Consider the following 21,220-nt stretch of genomic DNA (forward strand, 5'->3'; position numbering starts at 1 on the left):
ATATATGTTCAAAGTGCTCTGCAGTCAGTTAATTAATCCTCATATTTCCCTATTATTACCATTCTACAGAACAGGAAAAACAGACACTGAGACATTTTGTGAGTTGCTGGAAGCCACAGAGTTTTAGTGGATGAGACAGGATTAAAAAATGCAGCTATTTGTGGCTCCATCCTGTGCTCTAACAAACCAGACCTCAGTGCTGCGCATTGTTGAAAAATATCAAGATTTTAACAAGAAAAATTGTTTATTTACATTCAATTCACATAAAAAATAATTTGTCCTCCTTGTTTGTTTTTTGGGGTAAGAATGGTGTTTAATGGAGTTTTGTGCTTTCTAGAGTAACACTGCCACAAGTACTCCTTTTCTTTTTGCAAATACAGACTAACATGGCTATTACTCTGAAAACTGTTTAGATTGTTTTAACACTTGGCAGCTTGAATTAAGCAGTTATGGAACAGCTTATCATTTAGTGGTGGGCTTAGCATAAATGGTGATTCAGCCAACTGGCATAAAATATTGGTTTAAACATTGTAAAAAATCATTTGTGTTTTTTTATGCTTATTGGGCCCATAAATTCTACACTACTTTATGCAGAATTCTTGTAGGATCAAATTCTCGCTATCTCATTTAGGAGGTGGGTTGGTGCGCTAAAATAATAGTAATGGGCCATCTTGATTATAACTACAAAAGTTTTTTTCTCCTGCTGATAATAGCTCATCTTAACTAATTAGCCTCTTACCGTTGGTATGGCTATTTCCACCTTTTCACGTTCTCTGTATGTGTGTATATATATATCTTCTTACTATATGTTCCATTCTATGCATCCAATGAAGTGGGCTGTAGCCCACGAAAGCTTACGCTCAAATAAATTTGTTAGTCTCTAAGCTGCCACAAATACTCCTGTTCTTTTTGCGGATACAGACTAACAAGGCTGCTACTCTGAAACAAGTAATGTCACCGTCACCATCATTTATTTTTACATTCCTATTGATGTTATGGGCTTAATGCTTTACAGACCAAAAACAACAACAACAACTAAATCAGATAGTCCTTAAAAATTCAAGTATCAAAGGGGTAGCTGTGTTAGTCTGGATCTGTAAAAGCAGCAAAGAATCCTGTGGTACCTTATAGACTAACAGACGTATTGGAGCATAAGCTTTCGTGGGTGAATCCGACAAAGTGGGTATTCACCCACGAAAGTTTATGCTCCAATACGTCTGTTAGTCTATAAGGTACCACAGGACTCTTTGCCTCCTTAAAAATTGTAAGTTCTTTTAGTGATGTAGCACCCAGCGTTGTGCAACAGCTGGCAGGATTATTTCCCACTGTTGAACAAACATTTTCGTAGATTTTGTTCTGCCTGGGTTCTCTCCTGCCTGTGTTTGACAGTGGAGCTTCGTCCACATCAATGCCTTTCACCACTTTTTGCCGGAAAATTAAAGGGAGGCGGGAATGTTGCAGTTTTACAAAATAATACATTGGCCTCAGTTGGCTCGAGCGATTTGTGAACCCGGGCAGAGAACCCAGGCTGGGTGAGGCTGGCCACCTTTGCCGTGACTTCATTGCACAACTGCTCCAGCAGCACCTGAGTGCTGGCTCCGCCCCAAGCAATGGACGAGGGCACGTGCGACTTCCCCCAACAGCCTCAGCCCCGCCTACACGCTCTTCCCACCTCCCCACCCTCGCTTCTACCCCGCCCAACCTCTGTCCCCTGTGATTGGGCAGCGCAGCGGCAATGACGCCGCACGCATAGGCAAGATGGCGCGTGCGCGTTGCTAGGCCCCTGTGGCCTTTTCACTCTGACTTCCTGCCTGCGCTGCTCTGCTTCCGGGTCAGGGCCTCCGAGCCGGGAGCCCGATGCCGAGCAGCCGCCGGGCGCGGGGGGCAGGAGGGAGCGGCTGCCCCGGGGCTTAGGGAGGGATTCGGGGGGCGGGCGGCCGGCCAGCCGGCCCCGGGTGCAGTCTGGGCCCGGTCGATGCGGCCCCGGCGCCCGTCATGGACAAGATCCTGGAGGGGCTGGTGAGCTCGTCGCACCCGCTGCCGGTGAAGCGGGTGATCGTGCGGCGGGTGGTGGAGTCGGCGGAGACGCCGTTGAGCCAGGCCCAGTGCCGGGCCATGTTCGCGCTCAGCACCCGGCTCATCCTGCAGGGGCCCGACCCCTTCCAGCGGCAGGTGGGGCGGCAGGTGCTGGAGGCCTACGCCCGCTTCCACCGGGACGAGTTCGAGGCCTTCTTCAACCGCGGCCTGGTGCTGGGGCTGCTTCAGCGCGGCTATGGGGGGCTGGGCAGCCGCGACCCCGCCATCCTGGACTACGTCCAGGCCGGGCTGCGCCTCATCATCAGCTGCCCCTCGGTGCTGGAGCTCTTCGCGTTGCTGCAGGTAGAGGCGCTGCGGATGGTGTGTGAGCGGCCTGCGCCCCCGCTCTGCGCCCGGCTGTGCCAGCTGCTGGGAGACTTCCCGCAGTGCCTGCCCCGCGGCAGGAAGCTCTCGCTCGCCTTTTGCCAGCAGCTGGTGCGCAGCATGGCCCACTTCCAGAGCCAGGGCAGCCGGGAGCCCGAGCTGCGCCTCTACGTTTCCCAAGTCACCCAGGTCAGCAGCCTCCTGCGCAGTATCTGGAAAGCGGAGCCCGACACCCTGTTGTCTTCCCTGCAGGAGCTCTTTGCTGTCATCTCCTCCACAGGTGAGAGCTGAGCTGTGGAAGAGGATTGGGGCACGGGCACATTACGAAACTGCAATGGTTATTGCAAGTCCTCACTCACAATCTGTTTGCTCAGCGCTGGCACCACAGGGAGGCTGGGTTTTCCCTGGTGCTGCCACGGCAGTCCTCGGATACCTGGTATTGCCAGCCCTAAATGTTCAGAAATCATGAGTCAGGCTCACCAAAATCATGAGTGGCTTTAAAATCATAAGATTATGTAAAAATAATAGATTTGGTGTTTATTTACCTTCTGCTTTTTGAGTCTTTAAGGTGTACTGGGGTCACATTTTTAAGTTTTCTCCAAAGCAATGAGGACTAGAAGCTTACTTTTCCTTTAAGAACAAAGGAAGAAGTCCTCACACATCCCTTTGACTCCAGGAGCGGAGACTTTAAGGAAAATAGTAATTATCATGATTCATGACAAAATCATGCATTGCCAGCTCTGGGTACCACAGTAATGGACCCACTTATCAAAATGAAGAGATTGCCTATGGAAAGTGGCCTGCCTTAGAATAATGGAGTCTGCGGGGTGGGTGGTCATAGCAGAGGTGGGGGAGAAATAAGAGGATCTCTTATGAAGTGACCAGCAGAATGAATGTGGAGAAACAGTCATGGGCCCACATGTGCCTGTGTTTGGGATTTGGTCACTTACTGACACTGAGCTTATGCTTACCCTCTTGTGTCCAAGTGACAACCTCTAATGTAAAAAGCTTGTGCTCATCCTCTGCCCAAAAATTTAAAAGGAAACTCCTTTTCCCTAGCACACATACACCCTCTTAGAAATGTAACGTTACTATGGTCAATATGGCTTGGTACATTGTGGTGTCTTTTTTTAAATACTATGGGTAATTGCTGAAAAACAGTTTACAAACAACAGCTAAGTGACTTAACTTTTAACAATTTGTTACCTCTCCCAGGTCAGTTTAGGATGAAAAGTGTTAATACTCATCTCAAGATATGTCTTCAATCCTAGTTTATCTGAAGGTTTCTGTTAGCTAAGGTCATAAAGCTGTTCAAAGCATTTTGCGAATGCTCATCAAAGAGAACTTGACGTACACAAAGTATTATACATACACAGAGTCATATATTAGTGGGTGAAGTTCAATGACTTGTGTTATGCAGGAAATCAGACTAGATGATCATAATGGTCTCCTCTGGCCTTAAAATCTATAAACTTAATGCAGTACTTTTTTAATGAGCCTGCATATTGGCTCACATGCAGAGGTTGTGTTTGCAATTTGAAGTTCTAGAACATTGCAAAAACCAGACTCTTAAAATATCAGAAACTGGTGTGGCCACCAGAGAAGTGCTGATGCAACATATTGCAGAGTACCAGCTAAACGTGACTCTTAACTATTAACACCTGGTGCAACAAATCCTCATTTAAACTAGTTCTGTGGCTTATTCTTGGACTGAAGAGCATGATTCAATTGTCTTAGCCTGTCAAAATATAGTAGGCCTGTAATGATGTATTGAGCAACATGTCAATTTTCTGCACATATCTATCAGGCAAATGAATAAATATTCTCACAGGGTCAGTGTTTCCTCCACTCAAACATTAGTTTCAATTTGATTTTTATCTTGATACATACTGAAGTAACTTGTGCAGGGCATGGCAGCAATTTTAACAGTTTACAGAAACACTTACCTAGGATAAGAGTAAAATATAGCTGTGTCCATGTTTTTGTTTCTTACAAGATGTCATGTTCAACTATTATAGATACTTCATTTGAGCCTTCTGTTGCACTGGCAAGCCTTGTGCAGCATATCCCTTTACAGATGATTACAGTACTCATCAGGAGCCTTACCACAGATCCAAATGTAAAAGATGCAAGTATGACTCAAGCTCTCTGCAGGTACTGTTTCTCATTGAAAAGGGGGATACCCCTTTTTCTAATTCATGCCTTTTGTAAAGTTATTTGCCACTTAAATTCCATAAAAATCTAAACTGAGAATCTATGAATCCTATGTTGCACTACCTGGAACTTTAAATGAATTTGTATTTCTAATGCCACAGATATGTCACTATCAAATTTTCAGTGAAATGTTGTTGCCTTATTCACTAATGTGGCCTGATCATACTTCGCCATGGCAAAATCAAGAGGAGGGTGAAATGTCAGCTAGAAATTATGAGAGGAAGCTTGCTGCGTTCCTTTTAGATTTAGGGGCAAGAAGCTAAACCTGGAAACCTCACGGGGCACAGGCTTCATTTTCTTGGATTCAGCCTCTTATGTAGTAGCAGATTGGCTCTTTTAGATGCATTGCTGCTTTCTCTTTCCCATTCCCATCTGTGGCCTGTCCCCTTTTGAGAAGGACAGACAGTTTGGAGGATGAGTTAATTGACTTCCAATGTGATATCCTGTTTGAAAATTCTTGAAGATTTTAAGTGGGCTGCTCCTGGCCTCCTCCTCTTAAAGTCTCCAAATACTGTGTAGCTGGGGTTAACTGGGTATTGTAGCAATGGAGGGAGGAAGGAAGGATGTCATGAATCATTTGCCAACCAGGTTTCTTGTCACCAGTTTAAGCAGTGGGGATCCTCAGGACTATAAATGTCAACCTGCCATGTTACTGAATTGCAGACTTGGTTAGTAGTTACAGAAATGTAAATTGTGATCTTGATAACTGCCAGAACTACAGAAGGGCTTCGTCAGCTCTTGTAAGAAAATAGTCCTCTGAATGTGTTCTTTCACAAGGTCTAACCCGGCAGCTCTTGTTATGGAGAGTGAATAGAATAGAAAGACACTGAATTATGGGCATGTCTAAAATCCTTCTTATTTTAGCTGTGAGGGTTAATGTGAAGGGCTGTATTTCTGAAAACACTTGAATTTGATACTTATCTTCATTTTAATTATTTTCAGTCCTTCTGGTTTCTTTGGCTATATCTTTAACCATAAATTTAATTGGGTGCTATTTGGAGGAATCAGATTAATATTGGCTTAATTGGCTTCATTATGAGGAAATTAGGTTTCAGGGATTGATTTACTTTTGTTTGGGAACTTAGATTTCATGTGATATATATCGTATATACTCGATCATAAGCTGATTCATTTATAAGCCGACCCCCACCCCTCAAGATGGATAAGTAAAAATGGAAAATTTTTATGACCAATTCATAAGCCAACCTATAGTTCAGGGGTCAGTGAACTTTGGCTCCTGGGCCATCATGATAAGCTGCTGGTGGGCCGGGATTGTTTGTTTACCTCAAGTGTCCGCAGGCATGGAGATAAACCTAAGTAAACAAAGTGTCCCGGTGCACCACCTGCTTACCCTGATAGGCCGGGACAGCAACTGGTGGGGAAATTTTTTTTGGGGGGGGGGGGGGGGGAGAAGCTGGGGGTCAGGGAGTAACCCCTGTGACCCACCCCCCACATGACCCCACCTTACCTGGGGAAGGGCCAGCGGAGGATGTCTCTGGCCTGGCCGCAGCCTGCTGGGGTGGGGCGGCCAGAAGAGGAGAGACTCTGGCCCTGCCTCTTCTCTTCTGGCTGTGCTGCCTCTCCTTGCTCCCTCTGTTTGGGGGAGGGGCTGTGTCCCACCTCTCCCTTTCTATATCCATTCATAAGCTAACTCCCTTCTCTGGTGCTTCCTTTTTTTAACTAAAAAAATTCTGCTTATGAACGAGTATATATGGTATATTAAACTTTTACTCCTTGGGAGCCAGTGTGCTGATTTCAGGTTTTTAAAAGAACCTGACTGCACTTCTGCTGTGCTTGTAAACAGCAAGTAACTTTCAAATAAAAAGAATGTGTCCAGTCTAAAACTGAAAGCTAGGAAATAAGTTAAAATAAGAAGCTTCTTTAGGAGCACTAATAGTTTTCCAACAATGTGCTAGGTGATTATAACTTGCATATTATGCCTAGGTATTACATCTGTTAGGGTCACCTGTTTCAGCAATGCTTGCAATGTTTGAACACAATGTGATGGTGTAGTAATACCTTGAGAATTGTCTTTGTATATTCTGACTTGTGGAATAGGCACCAAATGTTCATGCTGCTAAAGGGCTGCCTCAGTTCATTCCTTTAGGTGATTAGCTATGTATCTAGACACTTTTTCAAGAGAACTTCTAACCCTGCTGCTCTTCCCCCTCTGCCTCTTCTTTTTCTATAGTCTCCTTTCTGTTTCTCTCCCTTGTTACCCCCAACCAGCACTGGCTTCTCTTCCTCTTCCACACCTTTAGCCAGCATTTGATATCTTCTCTGACTTTAAAGGGGGAAGAGGTGTAGTGACTGATCTAGAGAAATCTTCTTCTGAATATCAGAACGCTATTGAAAAGTACTCCGTGTCTAAGGACAGTGTTGCTGCCTCATTTTTATCACCACCAGATAATGCAGAGTTCTGTGAACGTTTGGGACACATGGCAGAATCTTTGGAGCTGGAGATTAGCAATGTAGGAGAAGTCTCGTTGCTTCTTTGACACCATAGAAATCAATAATAAAGGGGAAATTACTCTCCTGTTGAGGATTACTAGACCTATCCCAGGACATGTAGCTGTTCCCAGCATCAGCTCCAGTGTGCTCAAAGAAGGCTGAGTGCCTGTATCAGCAAGGCGTACCTCAGCAAGGGGTCTAGCATTGTTTTGACCTCCCTACTTATGGATCCTTGGCTAGAGAGAAGGTCAAGGGCTGTAAACATGACAGTATCTTCCCTGTAGGAAAGGATGTGGAAAAAGTTGAATTTTGCGGAATTCAGCTACTATGGGGACTTGTCACCAACTTCTAAGCCTTAATGGTTTGGTATCAGTTTGGGGGCTGAATGCCTCCCATTTTTATGCTGTCATCCTGGTGTGAATAAAAAAAAAATTGTGAATGGTACTGTTGCAGAGGGAAATATGGTGTCCAAATCTGCTTTCTGTGCATGCTATGATACTTATGACACCCCTGCTTGGGCAGTGTTGTTCTTGGCTGAAGCCTTCTGGCTTCACAGTTGAGGCCATAGAGCTGGATTGAAGGATTTCTCCTCTGAAGCAGGGTGTATGTGTGGGGAGATCTGTTCATCTTAAAAACAAGACAAGATCCTTAGGGTCTCGAAAATGAGACACCAGATGCACTGAGGAGCTGCTGAGGCTGACTTATCTTGGTCAGAGGAAGAGTAACATTACATCATCCTTGTTTCTCATACCAGACATACCTATCATCTCCCAGCTTCTACTTCTTTAGGTGGGTACGGGTGTGAACCTTAACAACAGAACAGGTTAAATAGCTTAAAATTGGTCCTAACATCTGTCTTTGTTTACCAGACCTCAGCTTTGACGTTTGCCTGGGAGCCTATTAGGGCAAGTCTGAAATGCCTACTTTCAAGCAGGCTTTTTTATTTAAGTAGCATGGAGGAAGCCTGTCACAAAAAATGTGACTATACAGAGACATCTCTGAACTATATTTACTGATGAGCAATATCGTTAATGTGGTAATGCTGATGGAGTTCTTTATTTTAAAGGAAACTTAAGTCTGGTCTACGCTAGAAAATTAGGTCAGTTTAACTACATCACTCAGGGTTGTTAAAAATTCACCCCAAGTGATGTAATTAATTCAACCTAACCCCTAGCATAGATCACACTAGGTCAATGGAAGAGTTCTTTGCTGTTGTAGCATTTCTAGCATAGAGAAGCTCTTAGAGTGCTGTAGAGTAGGGTGTGTAGGTAGTAAGTTGGACCCCATACAAATAGCCTCAATATTGTCTTTGTCCTCAACTGCAGGCTGGGAGAGCTGAAGCTCAGGTTTCAGGCTCTGTCACTTCTGTTCCGCACAGATGGCAAGCCCTCCAGGAAAGAGGGAAGTAAAAGAGCTGGGCGATATATGCTTAAATCATCCTTTTTATCTGTAGTGCCTAAGAGCATACACTTTGCCCTTTCAGTGCATGTTTATAAACTTTATGAACAGCATACTGTGTGTGCTGCAGCCAGTTTTCAGGTGTTAAGGTATCTGAACTAACTTCTGATGCCTTGGACACTAAACTTCAGCCAGATGTGACTTTTTATAATTACTGTGTAAACCCTTGGAAATGGCTTATAAATTAAATGGTAGGTGTTGTTAGTTAAGGTCTGTTATAATTTGACTTTTTCTTTCTACACTTATAGTACAGGATCTAGTTTTAGTTTATTATAACTGATCTAATATAGAATAGTAGGACTGGAAGGGACATCAAGGGGTCATCTAGTCCAGTCCCCTGCATGCATGGCAGGACTAAATATTGGCTAGACCAGGGGTCTCAAACACGCGGCCGGCCCGCAGGGTTATTTTCTGCAGGCCGCCAAAGCTCCCCTCCCCTCCCCCACTCCCCAGCACGCTGCATCCCTGCTCCTCTGCCTACCTCCAGGCTGTTTGGCAGCATTTAGTACTTTCCAGGGGGGAGGAGCAGGGAGCCATGCGCTCGGGGGAGGATGCAGGGCAGGGGCAGGGATTTGGGGAAGGGGTTGGAATAGGGGCAGGGAGGGGGTGGAGTTGGAGTGGGGACTTCGGGGAAGAGGTTGGATTGGGGGCGGGGAAGGGGTGGAAAGGGCGGGGCCTCATGGAAGGGGTGGAGTGTGGGCGGGTGTCAGTGATGCGGCCCTTGGGCCAATGTGCTAGTCCTCATGCCCTCATGGTGATTTGACTTTGAGATCCCTGGGCTACACCATTCTTGACAGGTGTGTTTGGTCCTCTGTTGTAAAAAGTACTACGTCACTGGCTGTACTATTGTTGAGAGTATGGGATACCTATTCTAAAATTATTGCTTTACTGTATGACTCCATGTTCTTGTGCACTAACAACTCTGCAGTGTTTGGTTGGCAAACTGGGAGAATATCTGTAAATATTAAAATTACATTTTGAACCATACGTGATTTGTTTCTTAGTATTTGAAAGCTCATAGTATCTAGAGCAGGGCTAGCGTAAAGCCTTAACCACTGTACAGCACCCTATGTAAAATACGTTCTGACTGGTTTGGAATATGTTGTCAAATGTAGCTCTAATACAGAGGAAGCCTATGAAGTTAACCTGCTTGTTGACAATGAATGATTGCAACAGCAAAATTGCTTTTCATTAGGGGGCCAAATCCATATTACAGCTAAGCCATCTAAGAAAAAAAATTAGGAGAAAAATGAGGAAGTGTGCCTTTAACATTCTCCTCTGCTCTTCCCACCACAAAAACTGCCCCCATGTTGCAGCAATCTTCCATCTGGACAGAGGGAAGGGTGCTTAAGAGCAGTAGAAAAATCTATTTTCCTTCTAGTGACCATAGAGTAAGGTTCCTCAGGGTGTAAGATTTGAATTTTAATCTTTCAGGAGGCAGTGCATTGTAATGAACCTAGACCATAGTTATTTTAATCGGTGTAGCTGTCCTCACCATGTTTTGTATCCTTAATTTCCAGTGAAAATAACCTAAATCGCAATTCCTTTATAGAAAAGACCTTGATTTAGAAAAACATATGTTACTTACATACTTTTTCATTACTCCATTAATCTTTATCACACTACCTAGATGCTGCAAAACTCCTTTGCATGTCTTCTCTCAGTTTTGTTCAATATCTTCATTAATGATCTGGGGGATGGTGTGGACTGCACCCTCAGCAAGTTTGCAGATGACACTAAACTGGGAGGAGAGGTAGATCCGCTGGAGGGTAGGGATAGGATACAGAGGGACCTAGACAAATTAGAGGATTGGGCCAAAAGAAATCTGATGAGGTTCAACAAGGACAAGTGCAGAGTCCTGCACTTAGGACGGAAGAATCCGATGCACCGCTACAGACTAGGGACTGAATGGCTAGGCAGCAGTTCTGCAGAAAAGGACCTAGGGGTTAGAGTGGACGAGAAGCTGAATATGAGTCAACAGTGTGCCCTTGTTGCCAAGAAGGCCAAAGGCATTTTGGGATGTATAAGTAAGGGCATTGCCAGCAGATCGAGGGACGTGATCGTTCCCCTCTATTCAACATTGGTGAGGCCTGATCTGGAGTACTGTGTCCAGTTTTGGGCCCCACTCTACAAGAAGGATGTGGGAAAATTGGAAAACGTCCAGCGGAGGGCAACAAAAATGGTGAGGGGACTGAAACATATGACTTATGAGGAGAGGCTAAGGGAACTGGGCTTGTTTAGTCTACGTAAGAGAAGAATGAGGGGGGATTTGATAGCTGCTTTCAACTACCTGAAAGGGGGTTCCGAAGAGGATGGATCTAGACTGTTTTCGGTGGTAGCAGATGACAGAACGAGGAGTAATGGTCTCAAGTTGCAGTGGGGGAGGTTTAGGTTGGATATTAGGAAAAACTTCTTCGCTAGGAGGGTGGTGAAACACTGGAGTGCGTTACCTAGGGAGATGATGGAATCTCCTTCCTTAGAAGTTTAAGATCAGGCTTGAGAAAGCCCTGGCTGGGATGATTTAGTTGGGGATTGGCCCTGCTTTGAGCAGGGGGTTGGACTAGATGACCTCCTGAGGTCCCTTCCAACCCTGATATTCTATGATTCTCCACCATTTATGTGACTGAACCTGGTAAGACATATTAGCACACAGGCAGCATATAGCTGATGTAAGGCTGCAAAGAACACTGTTTTTATGACATTTATTTTACTTTCTGTTGTAGGAGTGTGCAGCCATCCTCAGTTTTCCCATTCTTTTCCTACTTAGAGGGAATCTGGTTTCCTGTAATTCAGAAGCACATGAGGTCACAAGGGCTACCTATTAATTTAGAAACTTACTTCAACATGGGTGCAATTCTGGTGTGGTTTTAGGGTACATCTACACTCGTGGCAGTGTGTAGAGTACAGATGCCGCACGCCCAGCTTGCGTGGGTATAAATAACAGTGTAGACAGTGAGCTTTGGCAAGTGGAGTGTCCCACACTCCTAAATCCCCAGAGTATATACTCTACTTGGGCTCTCTGTGTACCCAAGCTGTGCCTCCCATGTCTACACTGCCATTTTTAGCAGTGTAATATCCTGCTGCTCCCCCTGCCTCCCCCGCCGGAGTCTTTCCCTGCAGTATGTAGCTACCCAGTACAGTGGCAAGTATGGCACAGCCTGTTTTCCATTGCACCATGTAGCTACGTGTATAGTGCCTGAACTCTTTGTGTAGTAAGTGTCTCATAAGTGTAGACATAGCCTCAGTAATAAGTTGGAAGAGAATGGTTTCCCCCCGTATAATCAGTTTGCTTTCTTTTAGCTCTTAAAGTGAACTTCAGCCACAAACTGACTGAGATCATTATGCTAACAGGAATGTTTTTTGCAAAAACTATATTCATAATTAGATGTCAAATTACAATTTAATGTGCCTATTTTAACAATGCATAGTTCCTTATGTAGCTAAATAGGGAGTTGTGTTTCAATTGATCTGGGCTTTTTTTTAACCCCCACCCCCTGCCCCAGCTTGCTTCATTTAGACCCCTGTGTAAATGGTGTGATTAAATAAGTAATATAAATGTATGTAGAATACCTGAGATCAGAAAAACAGTTGAAATATCCTTTAATGTGTGTTTGTCCTTTTGCTTCACCCTTCAGAATGATAGACTGGCTGTCCTGGCCCCTGGCCCAGCATGTGGAGACATGGGTGATTGCATTGCTGAAAGGACTAGCTGCAGTCCAGAAATTCACTATTCTCATCGATGTTACTCTACTTAAGATAGAACTGGTATGTGGGATGATAATGTTGTGATGGGGATTTGTTTAAATTTCTGTGCAGCTGCAGAGCATTCTTTGTGCCACAATATATTATGTCTTTATACCCAGTGTAGTAGAGTATAAATGTCTCTTGTAGACGTTGGTTGTAGCATAGCAAACCTGTTTTATTCAAAATATTCTTTGTAAATCCTGGAAGTTATTTCTGCTTATTTTGAGTCGTCGTCTTTTTTAGACTTGCTCAACTAAATGTCTGACTTGTTTTATTTAAGGTTTTTAACCGACTTTGGTTTCCTCTTGTGAGGCCTGGTGCTCTGGCTGTCCTTTCTCACATGTTGCTTAGTTTTCAGCATTCTCCAGAGGCTTTTCACGTGGTAAGTTGTTAAATTGTGTGAGTCTTTTGTTAAAGTGGGCCACATGTAATATTTATGGTGTGGTTCTATGTGGAAGTGACTGTAAAATTCGTGATTAGGGTTTCATGTTTATTTCAGTGCTTCTGGACCAAATTTATTCTGTTCACAAGTAAACAGGTTTTATAACTTCTGACCCTGAAAACTCAATCTGTGATTCATGTAAGGTTTTTACTGGCATGTGCATAAAGAATCTGCAGGCCAAACTCTGTTTTTAGCTACTCCTTTGTCACCTTTTTTTTTTTAGTAGTATGACCGATTAAACTTGGGGCAGAATTTGGACTCAAGTGATTGGCAAACAGTAATGTTGAAGGAAGAAGGGGGTGGGGAGGGGGGTTCCAGACTTTACTTTCAGTTATATCATCCTTGACTGACCATGGATAGCAGCACCAGACTAAAAAAGTAGTAAAAACGCCCATTACTAAAATGATTGAGATGTAGGATACATATAGGTGGAAAACCTGAATAAGAATGACCGTGTAAAAAAATAATACCCTTAAGATCATTAGATAAAGTATTCATCCAAGAAATAACATTTTAAAATATAGCCTAAAGATGTATCTTTTTTTATTGCTAAAATGATTACCTACAATGTGGAGATGCTCCAGAACGCCTGCTTTTAAAGCTTCAAAACTTGAAACAAATGTGCTTAAGAGGAGACTGAAGAATAAACAATACTGTTTTAAAATGTTGAGTGGGTTGGGATACTTTATATTTTTTCTGGTCAATATTTTCCAGCTGTCTAATGCATTAAATAGTAAAAGTTCTTTTCTTGAAGATCCAAAATAGGAGCTGCAATTGTTGTAACTCATTTTCTTTTCTTTTGTGTATGTAGCTTGTTCCACATGTGGTCAACTTGGTTCACTCCTTTAAAAGCAATGGCTTGCCTTCCAGTACAACTTTCTTAGTGCAGCTGACTGAGTTGATACACTGTATGATGTATCATTATTCGGGATTTCCAGAACTCTATGAACCTATTCTGGAAGCTGTTAAGGTATCGTAATGGGAATGCTTTCTCTGAGATATGAAACCTTTTGATCTAATAGAGTTAAGTATTGATTGTAGAGCACTAGTAAATATGAAAGTAATTAATCATTAGTATATGACCTGCAGATGCGCTTGTACAAGGAAAATTCTATCTTGAGCATTGTGTGATGATGATTTTTTAAAATAAAAATGGCCGCAGTGGTTAGCAAGATGTGAAGTAATTAAGACAAAGGTGTTAAACTTCAGGTTATTTTTTAACTCCAATTTTTGAAAATCTTTATCTGCTTATTTAATTCCTTCTGTTTCACTTAACCACCTCTATACACTCTTGTTCCAATGTCAATGTTGAGCATCTCATTGCAAGCTCATATGGAAAAGCCCCAAAACTGGGAGTCTTAAGTCTACAGTGCTGCTCTTTATCATACCGCTCTAATACAGCCCCATCTCCAGCACACACAGACAGTTGTCCTTCAAAACAGAATGGATAGGTGTTTTGGTGGTGGTTGTTTTTGTTTTGTTTTTGTTTTTGTTTTGTTGTTTTTTTTTAAATCAGGTATCTGATATGTTGTCTCTTATGGGGACTGCATCCTGCACTCGCAGGGGATAGGAAACGCCAATTAGATATGCCTATTTCTAATTTATTTTATTAGAAGGAAATCTAGGTTGAGCCTATGATTCCATTGAATCCTTTCTCTTTCGTAGTGTAAACACTTTTCCCACGGTGTTGATGCTGCATGTTTAAATGGATTATCCTGCAGGTGGGAGAGAGGAACTGCTCTGCCTCCAGAGCTCACTTAGCACCATTCACAGTTACCATTAAGGTGTTTAAGTTCAGCAACACTGCTCAAAGAGCTGAGTGTGCCATCTCCATGCCATTCTCAAACTTTTCTTTACAGAAACAGTGACTTTAAATTTAAACAAAAGTCAGCAAGCTGGTTCTAAATCAACAGATTGCCCAACTTTAAATTATCAGATGGAATCTCCAGTGTCTAATTTGAGCAATTTTTGCTATTAAGATTGGCTGAAAGTACTTAGTGGGATCAGGTGTTGGGGGAGAGTGAAGCCTGTTTATCTGGAGGCTGAAGAGACTAGAGTAATTAAAATATGCAAGAAATGATAACTTTTTAAATTCTCATTTTTATTGCCTAATCTCTGGACATGGGGGTTAGCTTCCCTTTTGACTATAATTCATTTATTTTCTTTTATATGCATTGTGTGCTATTTTACTTTAGACTTCACTCTTTCATAGTCGTGCCTCAGTTTGTATTCACTTCTGGTATGTTAGATGGTGAAACATACTGCTGGCTGATTATTTTTTCCCTGAGGGACAGACATGCCCAAGTAAGGTTTTTTGTGTTGCCCGACCAGATGAAATGCCATTGTTGCGATCCAGTTTAACCCAGTTACTCAATTTGGGTTGCTCATGGTACTGAAAAGAAGCATTGCAATCTGCTAGTGTCCTCAGGAAGATACAGAATGCGAATGAACAACAGGGCATTGTCTCTTGAATATGCGGAATTGAGTTGAAATACTAAGTAGGCCCTAAAGAGATCAGGAAAGCAGTGACTGTTGGTGGAAGAAAAAGGGAACTACTTAATATGGAGGAAGAATGAGTGTGAAAGGAGAGGAAGTTCCTCACTCATGTAGGTTTCTTTGCTGATCTGAGGGAAGTGTCTTTCTCAGCTTTGAGGTTAATTGTAGGACAAAGGAGGAATATATGCTAACTAATCTCTGGCTAGCAAAAAAGCGGGGGGAGGAATACAGTGGACATTTGTCTAAGACACTTCAATTTGGATGCTTCTGTGGGTAGATTGTTGTGTTATGCAGTCTTTACTGAAAATTCTGTGTGCTTTCATGTTTTTGATGTAAAGTCTATAATATAAATTATGTATTTTAAGTATGTTGGTAGAAACCACTTTCAGATATTTGTATTGACAGCTCTGCAATTAATAAATAAGTATGTATGGACGTATTCCTTCCTGTTTTGAGATAAACATTGAAGTGTAAGACTGCTGTTTTTGTTTTTGTTTTTGTTTTTTTTTTTAAGTTTCATTCATTTGAGTCTGGGATTCTAACTTAACAGAACAGAGGATGTTCTTATGCTATTAACATGACACTTAAGAGGCAGTCTTTGGTGGCAAAGAGAGAGCAGGAACATACAGATCAAAGGTGACCTCCAAAGCTATGGGCCTGCAGTATCATTAGAGTTGACAGAATGCTCCTTCAGGAAGAGTTTATGTTGGCCATGCCACTCAGTATGAGCCTTTGACTGGCCAAACAATTGTGAAGAATTCCTTTGAATTCTTCAAAGGAAACTGCATGACTGCATGTTCTAGGCTACCAAGGGACCAGAGCCAGAGGAGGAAATGCAAAATGGCAGGTAATGGGAATATATAGAAGACTGTTGCTGGAACAACAGTCTTTTATGTGTTGTGAAAACAAATAAACATACTGCCAATGGTGTTTAAATATGTTTCTCCCTTGTAGGAATTGCCCAAACCCAGTGAAGAGAAGATTAAGTTGATTCTCAATCAGAGTGCTTGGACTTCTCAATCCAGTTCGTTGCCGTCTTGTTTGTCTAGACTTTCTGGAAAATCTGAAACTGGGAAAACGGGTCTAGTTAACCTAGGAAATACATGTTACATGAACAGTGTTATTCAGGCACTTTTTATGGCCACAGAGTAAGTGTAAAGCCTTTTAATCCTTGATATTCCATTGGCCTTTTAAAAAAACTGTGTCTATTACAAATTAATCCACATTACACTTTGTGAAAGGCAAAATGATTAAAACTGTCCTGTGCTACATGTTTCCTAATAAAGCCTTATAGGAGTTCCCTGCATTTAAATGCTAATAGTGTACTGACTGAGAACATCTAGGAAAGAGTGTTAAAATACAGTTCTGCCAGTCTAAAATTTTGGTGGTCATAAAAGTAAGTTACATATTTTATGTTCATTTGAGAGAAGTGTTAGTATCAAATTGTAGTGACGTACCCTGTTTAGTAGCAATTTAGTTGGTACTTGTCAGTTTCCTCAGTATCTAAAATTGGGTTAGGGCTGCAATATTGCATTCAAGCTTCAGGCCCAAGAGAAGTCTTTTTTTTTTTTTTTTTTTTCCACCTGCAGGGTTGAAGTTAATTGTGGTACTCTATTAAATGTTGAGACTAACTATAATACTTTGTCTGCTTTAATGTTTTTGGTGTGCTCCTCCATTCTTAAACTTTTTTTATTTAAAGAGTTTTGCAAGAGGTCAGCTCTTGTTCTAGAGTTGTCTTTTTTTTTTCTGTTTATAAAACAAAATTCTTAGAGAAACAACCACTGAGCATTAAACCAGATGGTATACATTTTGCCCTTTTTTGTCAAATTAACTCCATCCTCCTTGCATGCATGAGACTTTGTTGCTGTCATTTTTAAAAAGTCTAATATGGAAACCAATTCTTGTCTTTGTCCATGCAGTTTCAGGAGACATGTATTATCTTTGAATCTAAATGGGTGCAATTCACTAATGAGAAAATTACAGCATCTCTTTGCATTTTTGGCTCATACTCAGGTATGTGTTGGTCAACTTCATCTGCTTTTTTAAGACTAGCTGTAATACTCAAGACTGACAAGGCTTGATGGTGCAGAGGTGGTAATTGGATTGGGAGAGATCAGGGTTGTCTTGAAATATAGATGTGATGCTGAGACCTGGGAGGAGAATGAGTGTAAATTACCTCGATCTCTTAGTACCCAGTGCCACCAAATGAACAAATATTATTGATATGCTCAAAGAAGCCCATATGTTCTTTTCCTCAGTCAGGGAAATTTCATTGTGGCAATCTTTTTGAGGTGAGATGAGGCTTAAGAAGGTATATCTTAAGAAACTGTAACCTTAAAAATAGACCCTAAATAATGTTAAACATTCAAACTGAATAATGTAGCTTGCATAGGTAAAATTTGGTGCAATGCAAATTTGTGATTATCTTCTTTAAAATTTCTTGCAGGTGAATTTTAAAATTTTTTATTTTTATTTTTTTTTACAGGAAATAACTTTTCTAATAGAGTAACGACATATGAGAGAAGAAAATAGCTATTTTCTTTCTGCCACTTATATAGTTAAACTTAATTTTAAAAGCGCATTACTTTAAGCAATATTAAGATAGGAGGAACATGTCTTTTTGTCCTGAAGCATGGATGAAATGTACTGCAAATTTATTAATGGGGAAAAGCTTAAAATATAGGGCTCATAGGTATACTCTCTTTGGTCTTATTCAATAGTTTTTTCACAAAGTGCAAACAGTAGAACGTTAAATAAGTAGCTGTAACTTTTTTGGACCTATAAAGAGCCTATTGAACTTTGATTTTTGTACTAAAGGCAGTTCTGCAGTATTCATGAACTATTTGCCTCTTTCCCTACTATACAAAATTAGTTCTTTTTAGGGTTGTCGATTAATCACAGTTAACTCACAATTATCTTTTTAAAAAAAAATTAAAAATCATGATAAAAAAAATTGCGATTAATTGCAGTTTGATTCGCACTGTTAAACAGTAGAATACCAATTGAAACTTATTAAATATTTTGGATGTTTTTCTACATTTTCAAATGTACTGATTTCAATTACAATAGTATACAAAGTTGACAGTGCTCATTTTATATTTTTTATTACAAATATTTGCACTGTAAAAATGGCAAACAAAAGAAATAGTATTTTTCAATTCACCTCATAAAAGTACTATAGTGCAGTGGTTTTCAAAACTTTTTTCTGGGGACCCAATTGAAGATAATTGTTGATGCCGGTGACCCAATCGAGCTGGGGATGAGGGGTTTGGGGTATGGGAGGGGTCAGGGCTGGGAAGGGGGGCAGGAATGAGGGATTCAGAGTGTGGGAGGAGGCTCTGGTCTGTGGGGAGGGGGTCAGGGCAGGGGGTGTGGGCCCTGGGGTGGAGCCGGGGATGAGGGGGTTGGGTTGCAGGAGGGGCTCTGGGTTTGGAGGGGGCTCAGGGCTGGGGCAGGGGGTTGGGGTGCGGCAGGGAATCATGGCTCTAGGGTGGGGCTTGAGATGAGATGTTTGAGGTGCAGGAAGAGGTTCTGGGTTGGGGGAGCTCAGGGCAGGGGATTGGGGCGCAGACTTACCTTCGGTGGCTCCCAGGCAGTGGCACAGTCAGGCTCCAGAGGCAGGCTTCCTGCCTGTCCTGGCACCGCAGAGCGTGCTGCACCCCAGAAGCGGCCAGCAGCAAGTCTGGCTCCTAGGCTGAGGTACGCAAGTGGCTCTGTGTGGCTCTCGCCCGCAGGCACTCCCATTACCCCTCCCCCAGCTCCCATTGTCCTGGGATCCGGCCAATGGGTGTGTGGAGCCAGTGCTCCTGGTGGGGGCAGAACGTGGAGCCCCGTGGGCCCCCTGCCTAGAAGTTGGACCCGCTGCTGGCCGCTTCCAGGGTGCAGCACAATGTTGGAGCGGGTAGACACTAGCCTGCCTTAGCTGGGCAGCACCGCCAACGGGACTTTTAACGTCCCGGTTGGCAGTGCTGACCAGAGCCACTGGGTCACTGAGCAAGGCGACCAAGTGTCTTACATGCTGCGACCCAGCACTAGGTCACAACCCAAACTTTGAAAAACACTGCTGTAGTGCAACTACATTATCATGTAACCTCTTTTATCTTTATCGTGTAAGTGCAACTTACAAATGTTTTCCATAACTGCACTCAAACAAAACAATGTAAAACTTTAGAGCCTACAAGTCCACTCAGTCCTACCTATTGTTCAGCCAATTGCTAAGACAAACAAGCTTGTTTACATTTACGGAGCTGCCTGCTTCTTATTTACAATGTCACCTGAAAGTGAGAAGAGGCGTTCGCATAGCACTTTTGTAGCCAGCATTGCAAGGTATTTACATGCCAATTATGCTAAACATTCATATGCCCATTTATGCTTTCGCCACGATTCCAGAGAACACGCTTCCAGTCTGACGCTCGTTAAAAAAATGATGCGTTCGTTAAATTTGTGATTGAACTTGTTGGGGGAGAATTATGTCTCCTACTCTGTTTTACCCTCATTCTGCCATATATTTCATGTTATAGCTGTCTCGGATGATGACCCAGCACATGTTTGTTTTAAGAACACTTTCACTGCAGATTTCACTAAACGCAAAGAAGGTACCAATGTGAGATTTCTAAAGATAGCTACAGCACTCGACCCAAGATTTAAGAATCTGAAGTGTAGAGCATGTTTTCAGAAGTCTTAAAAGAGAACATTGATGTGGAAACTACAGAACCCGAATCACCACAAGAAAATCAACCTTCTACTGGTGGCATCTGACTTAGGTGATGAAAATGAACATGCAGCAGCTTGCATTGCTGTGGATGGTTATTGAGCAGAACCCGTTATCAGCATGGATGCATGTCCTTGGGAATGGTGGTTAAAGCATGAAGGAACATATGCATCTTTAGTGCATTTCGCACATAAATATCTTGCGACGCCGGCTACAACAGTACCATGTGAACGCTTGTTCTCACATTCAACTGATACTGTAAACAAGAAGTGGGCGACGTTATCTCCTGCACATGTAAACAAACTTGGTTGTCTTAGCAACTGGCTGAACAAAAAGTAGGACTGAATGGTCTTGTAGGCTCTGAAGTTTTACATTGTTTTATTTTTGAATGCAATTTTTGTACATAATTCTACATTTGTAAGTTCAACTTTCATGATAAAGAGATTGCAGTACAGTCCTTGTATGAAGTGAATTGAAGAGAATTTTTTACAGTGCAAATATTTGTAATCAGTAATATAAAATGAGCACTGTACACTCTGTATTCTGTTGCAATTGAAATAAATATATTTGAAAATGTAGAAAATATCCCAAACTGTTTTAAATAAATGGCATTCTATTATTGACAGTGTGATTAATTGTGCAATTAATTTTTTTAGTCACTTGACAGTTCTAGTTCTTTTTCAAAGAAATGCTGTGTTCCATATGTTAAATATTCTTCAAGTCCTTTAAAATGAGTCGAAGTTCAGATATCAAAAAGGTGATGAGACAATTTAGCCAAGTTATTTAGTAAGACTTGTATATATCGGTTTATTGTTTTATTATTACTGCCGACAGAGGGAGGCATATGCGCCTCGGATTTTCTTTGAGGCTTCCAGGCCACCGTGGTTTACTCCTAGATCCCAGCAAGACTGCTCAGAATATCTCAGGTTTCTGCTAGACAGGTACAGTAATGATTAAGTTAATGATAATCTTTAGGCTTGTAGAATGCTTAATTTTAATTGAGTGGTCATCTGATTGTTACAGTGCAAGATTGGGAGTCAAGATTTCTGGGTCCTATTCCTGACTCCGCTACTTAAGTGATGCGTGATGTGTGTACCGCTTAACTTTTATGCCTCAGTGTATCCATTGTAAATCTGGATACCTACCTACCTCATAGATGTTGTGACTAGAGGTGGGTGAAATTTTTCAGACAGATTTCCCCCCTCCCCCTCAAAAAAAAAAATACAGTTATGGTTGACTCACAACTATTTGTGAATTTGGCCTAATAGTTTTGGCCCAGGGAAAGTTTTTCAGGGCCAGCAAAC

General features: G+C 42.1%; 1 protein-coding gene across 1 annotated transcript in view; it reads left to right on the forward strand.

The window, feature by feature from the left end:
- Positions 1–1,921: 1,921 nt before the first annotated feature.
- Positions 1,922–21,220, forward strand: part of USP38 (ubiquitin specific peptidase 38) — a 28,745-nt gene continuing 9,446 nt past the window's right edge. Inside the window, exons 1-8 of the mRNA XM_074950921.1 lie at positions 1,922–2,680; positions 4,419–4,554; positions 12,159–12,288; positions 12,548–12,649; positions 13,521–13,679; positions 16,160–16,353; positions 17,125–17,218; positions 20,751–20,857. Coding sequence (XP_074807022.1) covers positions 1,996–2,680; positions 4,419–4,554; positions 12,159–12,288; positions 12,548–12,649; positions 13,521–13,679; positions 16,160–16,353; positions 17,125–17,218; positions 20,751–20,857 — 1,607 coding nt within the window. The 5' untranslated portion in view covers positions 1,922–1,995. The remainder of the gene's footprint in view (positions 2,681–4,418; positions 4,555–12,158; positions 12,289–12,547; positions 12,650–13,520; positions 13,680–16,159; positions 16,354–17,124; positions 17,219–20,750; positions 20,858–21,220) is intronic.

This window comes from Natator depressus, chromosome 4, assembly GCF_965152275.1.
Source record: "Natator depressus isolate rNatDep1 chromosome 4, rNatDep2.hap1, whole genome shotgun sequence".
NCBI classification, from domain to species: domain Eukaryota; kingdom Metazoa; phylum Chordata; order Testudines; family Cheloniidae; genus Natator; species Natator depressus.